At 37.8% G+C, this 5,122-nt stretch overlaps 1 protein-coding gene across 1 annotated transcript; it reads left to right on the top strand.

Moving 5' to 3' along the window:
* Positions 1-2,315: 2,315 nt before the first annotated feature.
* On the top strand, positions 2,316-3,251 carry LOC129627940 (olfactory receptor 1013-like). The gene has a single exon (XM_055547377.1). It carries the CDS (start codon positions 2,316-2,318, stop codon positions 3,249-3,251), a length of 936 nt encoding a protein of 311 aa, XP_055403352.1.
* Positions 3,252-5,122: the final 1,871 nt, after the last annotated feature.

Raw genomic sequence — 5,122 nt, 5'->3', positions numbered from 1 at the left:
TTATTTATATTTTTTAGCTTAAATCCATCACCTAAAGCTTCCTAGGTGGTTCAGTGGTAAAGAATCTGCCTGCCAATGCAGGAGATGTAAGATATGCAGGTTCCATCCCTGGGTCAGGAAGATCTCCTGGAGAAGAAAATGGCAACCCATTCCAATATTCTTGCCTGGGAGATTCCATGGACAGAGGAGCCTGGCAGACTACACAGTACATGGGGTCACAAAGAGTCAAACGCAACTGAGTGTGCACACTCATGCACACACACACACACACACACTCATCACCTAAAAATATATATTTTATTTTTTCTTGAGTATAAGAGGTTTTGAAAGCCTTGGCTCTAATAGAAATATATCCATGCCTGTTCAGAGCCCTGAAAATCCTGATTTAGCCCTTTTTTGATTGTGCTATGTGGTGTTATGTTTCTTGAAAGTTGTACCATAGACAAGCCGAGATGGTTCTTCCCCCATTGCTGGTGGCAGAAATGCTTCTACTTTCGAAGGAAAGAAGACTATTAGAGGTTGAATTCTTTAATTTCATGTATTAAATGATCATAAACTGGGTGGCCTAAAGCAGCAAGAATTTATTCTCTCATAGTTCTGGAGCTCAGAACTCAATGGCACTAGGTTAAAATCCGGGTGCCAACAGAGGCACAATCCACCCAGAGACTCTAGTGGAGCTTCTCTTTCTTGTCTCTTAGGCTTTGTGAGGTTGCTGGCATTCCCTGTGGTCGTATCACTCTGAACTCTGCTTCTCTGGTCACACTGTTCCATCTCTGGGGTCTGTGGTCAAATCCCTCTCTACCTCCTTTCTATAAGGATATCTGTGGTTGGATTTAGGGCCCACACTGGTAAATTTCTTATTTCAAAATTCTTAATTTTTAACTTAATGATCCTTTCCCCATAAAGTACATCCCCATGCACCAGCAATTAGTAAAACACTAATTTGAAAAGATACGTGAATCCCAATGTTCCCAGCAGCACTATCTACAAAAGACAAGATAAGGAAGCAATGCAAGTGCCCAGCAACAGATGAATGGGTAAAGATGTAATATACCTATGTACATAGCAGAATATTGCTAGCTACAAAAATTAATGAAAGTCTGCCATTTACAACAATGTAGATTAATCTAGAAAATACTAAGTGAAGTAAGATGAAGATAAATACTGTATGGCATCACATATGTAGAATTTAATAAGTAATACAAATGAATATATATGCAAAACAGAAATAGACTTACAGCTACAAGAAACAAACTAGTGGTTACCAATGGGGAAACGAAGGTAAAGGGACAAATTAGGGATATGGGATTAAGAGATACAAATTACTATATACAAAATAGATAAGCAACAAAGATACAATGTATAGCACAGAGAATCATAGCAAGTATCTTGTAATAATTTTAATAGCATATAATCTGTAAAAATGCTGAATCATTATGCTGTACACTTGAAATTAATGTAATAATGCAAATCAACTAAACTTCAACTTTAAGAAAAAGAACTTGAACATCTTAATGGGCCATATTCTGCCCACCACATTCCCCCAAATCATTCAGTTTGATAAGTTTAGTTTTTTGTTTTTAATTCTTATTTCTGTAGGAAATTAAACCACATTTTGAACACAATTATCCATTGATTAATATTTTAACTTCCTTTCAGCATGCATTTGATGTCATACATACATAGATATGGTTTCAAATTCCTATTATCTAAGTAAACCTATTGTATTATTCAAGTTATACATTTTATTATTAATTTTTTAAACTTTATTTTTAGCTGTTTTATTGGTTTTGTGGATAAAAAGTTAAATAAAATATAAGTATTGCCTTCAAAGAAACTAGCATAAATGCACTTTCAAGGTTATTCCAAAGTGTGGCCAGACTAATAAAAGTATGCTTCTTCCAGTAATTCATTAGAAAAAACAAAGATTTAAGAGCTTAAATGCAAACTCCCTTTTTTATGTCTTCCACGTGCTCCCCAATCACTCTAGCTGCAAACAAAAAAGAAGATGAACAAATTACCATCTCTCAAAAGGAGAATGATTAGAAAAAAGCATATGGTGACAAACTATATTATGTTCATAATCTGGTCTTTCAAGGCAGCATAGAAAGATTTCACAGTTTTCTAACAGGAATAATTTCCAGTTCAGCATAAACAATTTTTTTTAAATGAACATGGTATATGCATCAGTTGAGTATTAAACAATCTAAAATGACATATAATGGGGAAGCTGATAACATCAATACCTTAAATCATGACATATTGATCATTTTTTTACAGAAAGGAATGAAAAAAAAAAAAACAACTCAGACTCAATGGATGAAAAAAATTATACCACGGTGAAGGAGTTCATACTTTTAGGATTTACGACAGACCCGTGTTTACAGAGAGTTCTCTTTTATATCTTCCTCATCATATATATCAGCAGTCTTTTAGGGAACATCACCCTGATTTCTCTGATCTGTGCTGATTCTCGGCTCCACACACCCATGTATTTCTTCATTGGGAATCTTTCGTACCTGGATCTCTGGTATGCTTCCGTCTATGCCCCCCAAATCCTAATGACCTGCATCTCTGACAACAAGCGCATCTCTTTTGCTGGCTGCCTAGCTCAGTTCTTCTTCTCCGCTGGACTGGCCTACAGCGAGTGTTACCTGTTGGCTGCCATGGCTTATGACCGCTATGTGGCCGTCTCTAACCCGCTGCTTTACTCCCAGGCCATGTCCCCAAATTTATGTGTCAGTCTTCTTGCAGCTTCCTACTTTAGTGGCTTTGTGAACTCAACCATCATCACCAGTGAGACATTTACCTTGAGCTTCTGCAGGAACAACATCATTGATGATTTCTTCTGTGACCTGCCCCCCCTTGTCAAGTTGGCCTGTGATGTGAAGGAAAGCTACCAGTCTGTGCTGTATTTCATACTTGCCTCCAACGTCATCACTCCTGCCGTGCTTATCCTTGCCTCCTATTTCTTCATCATTGCTGCCCTCTTGAAGATCCGCTCCACCCAAGGCCGCTTGAAGGCCTTCTCCACCAGTGGCTCTCACCTGACAGCTGTCACCTTGTACTATGGGTCAATTCTCTTCATTTACTCCCGGCCAAGCACGAGCTATGCCCTGGAGAGGGATAAAGTGGTGTCTGTGTTCTACACAGTGGTGATTCCCTTGTTGAATCCCTTGATCTATAGCTTAAGAAATAAAGATGTTAAAGATGCCTTGAGGAAAATGTTAGATAGAGCAAAGTTTCTTTAGCAAAGGCTTTGTAAACAGTAGATATAATGGTTATCTGAGTTAAATTCACCCATTCCAGTCCATTTTAGTTCGCTGATTCCTAGAATGTCGATGTTCAGTCTTGCCATCTCCTGTTTGACCACTTCCAATTTGCCTTGATTCATGGACCTAACATTCCAGGTTCCTATGCAATATTGCTCTTTACAGCATCAGACCTTGCTTCTATCACCAGTCACATCCACAACTGGGTATTGTTTTTGCTTTGGCTCCATCCCTTCATCATTTCTGGAGTTATTTCTCCACTGATCTCCAGTAGCGTATTGGAAACCTACCGACCTGGGGAGTTCCTCTTTCAATATCCTATCATTTTGCTTTTTCATACTGTTCATGCGGTTCTCAAGGCAAGAATACTGAAGTGGTTTGCCATGGGAGAAGATACTTGAGAGTCCCTTGGACTGCAAGGAGATCCAACCAGTCCATCCTAAAGATCAGTCCTGGGTGTTCATTGGAAGGACTGATGCTGAAGCTGAAACTCCAATATTTTGGCCACCTGATGGGAAGAGTTGACTCATTGGAAAAGACTCTGATGCTGGGAGGGATTGGGGGCAGGCGGAGAAGGGGACAACAGAGGATGAGATGGCTGGATGGCATCACTGACTCGATGGGCATGAGTTTGAGTGAACTCTGGGAGTTGGTGATGGACAGGGAGGCCTGGTGTCCTGCAGTTCATGGGGTCGCAAAGAGTCAGACACAACTGAGTGACTGAACTGAACTGAACTGAACTTGGAAAACAGAGTGGGTTTTTTTTTTTTTTTTTTGCTTGTTTTGTGTTTTGCAGATTAGTTTCTATTTTATTGATAACAGTCTGTAAATCTCAGAAATAAATAAATTAAGCAAAAGATAAAATCACTGAATAATGTAGAAATACCAGCCTGTATTCGTCTTTTTAAGTCAGCACTGATGTTCTTGAATATTTTTTAAAATAAATCAGTCTGTGGCAATTGGAAAAACTACTAGGCATGCTAGCTCAGAACAGAGTCTATAGTATTACTGGAATTCTGAGAGTTTTTTTTTTTTAAATTACAATTGACAGCTTATTAATTAATTGTAAGTATAATATTATAATATAATATAGAATAATAGTATTGGTTATGCGATCACTGTCATGACTAGACAGATGAAATCTCTTGGTTCCAATCAGATAAATCATAGGTAAGATAAAAGAATGCAAACACAGATTTTTTTGATTCCAGAGGTACTTATTCATTTGTTATGAGTTAGTGCTAGTTGAAAGTTCATAAGTACAATATCTACTGTAAAATGCCATTCAAAATAAATTTATTTTTCTTTTCTGATTTTCATAATTTTGCTTACTGTGAAACAAAGATTTTCTTGACAGCATATATAGGAAAGAATGACTATATTTAGAGTCACAGCAAGCTTCCAATAAAATAATATTTTCCCAAAGAAATAAAAGAATGAAGGGCAAAAGAAGAGCTGCTCTATGAAACAGAAATGGAGAAGGAGATAAAGATGGATAATTAGAGAGGTAAAAAGATTTCAAAAGCTTTACATCCAAGAGAGGATTTAGAGTTTGTCAGGGCTGCCATATCAAAATGTCAGAGACTGACTGTCATAAACAATTGAAATATATTTCTCAGAACTCTGGAGGCTGAAAGGCCAAGATCAATGAGCCAGCATGGGTTGGTTTGTTCTGACTTCTTTTTCCTTTGCTGGCACTTGGTCACTTTCTTACTTTCTCCTGGCTTGGATCTGTGTGTGTGTGTGTGTGTGTGTGTGTGTGTGTGCGTGTGTGTGTGTGTGCAAAAGCATCTCTGGTATCTCTTTTCCTGTATCCATTTTTGTTTGTTTTTATAAAGATACCAGTCAGA

Source organism: Bubalus kerabau, chromosome 15 (assembly GCF_029407905.1).
Source record: "Bubalus kerabau isolate K-KA32 ecotype Philippines breed swamp buffalo chromosome 15, PCC_UOA_SB_1v2, whole genome shotgun sequence".
NCBI classification, from domain to species: Eukaryota; Metazoa; Chordata; class Mammalia; order Artiodactyla; family Bovidae; genus Bubalus; species Bubalus kerabau.
This window is presented reverse-complemented; position numbering and strand designations above follow the sequence as displayed.

What these genes read in the sequence shown, in the direction of transcription:
- LOC129627940 (XM_055547377.1), top strand. Translation starts at nt 2,316, where the DNA reads ATGGATGAAAAAAATTATACCACGGTGAAGGAGTTCATACTTTTAGGA.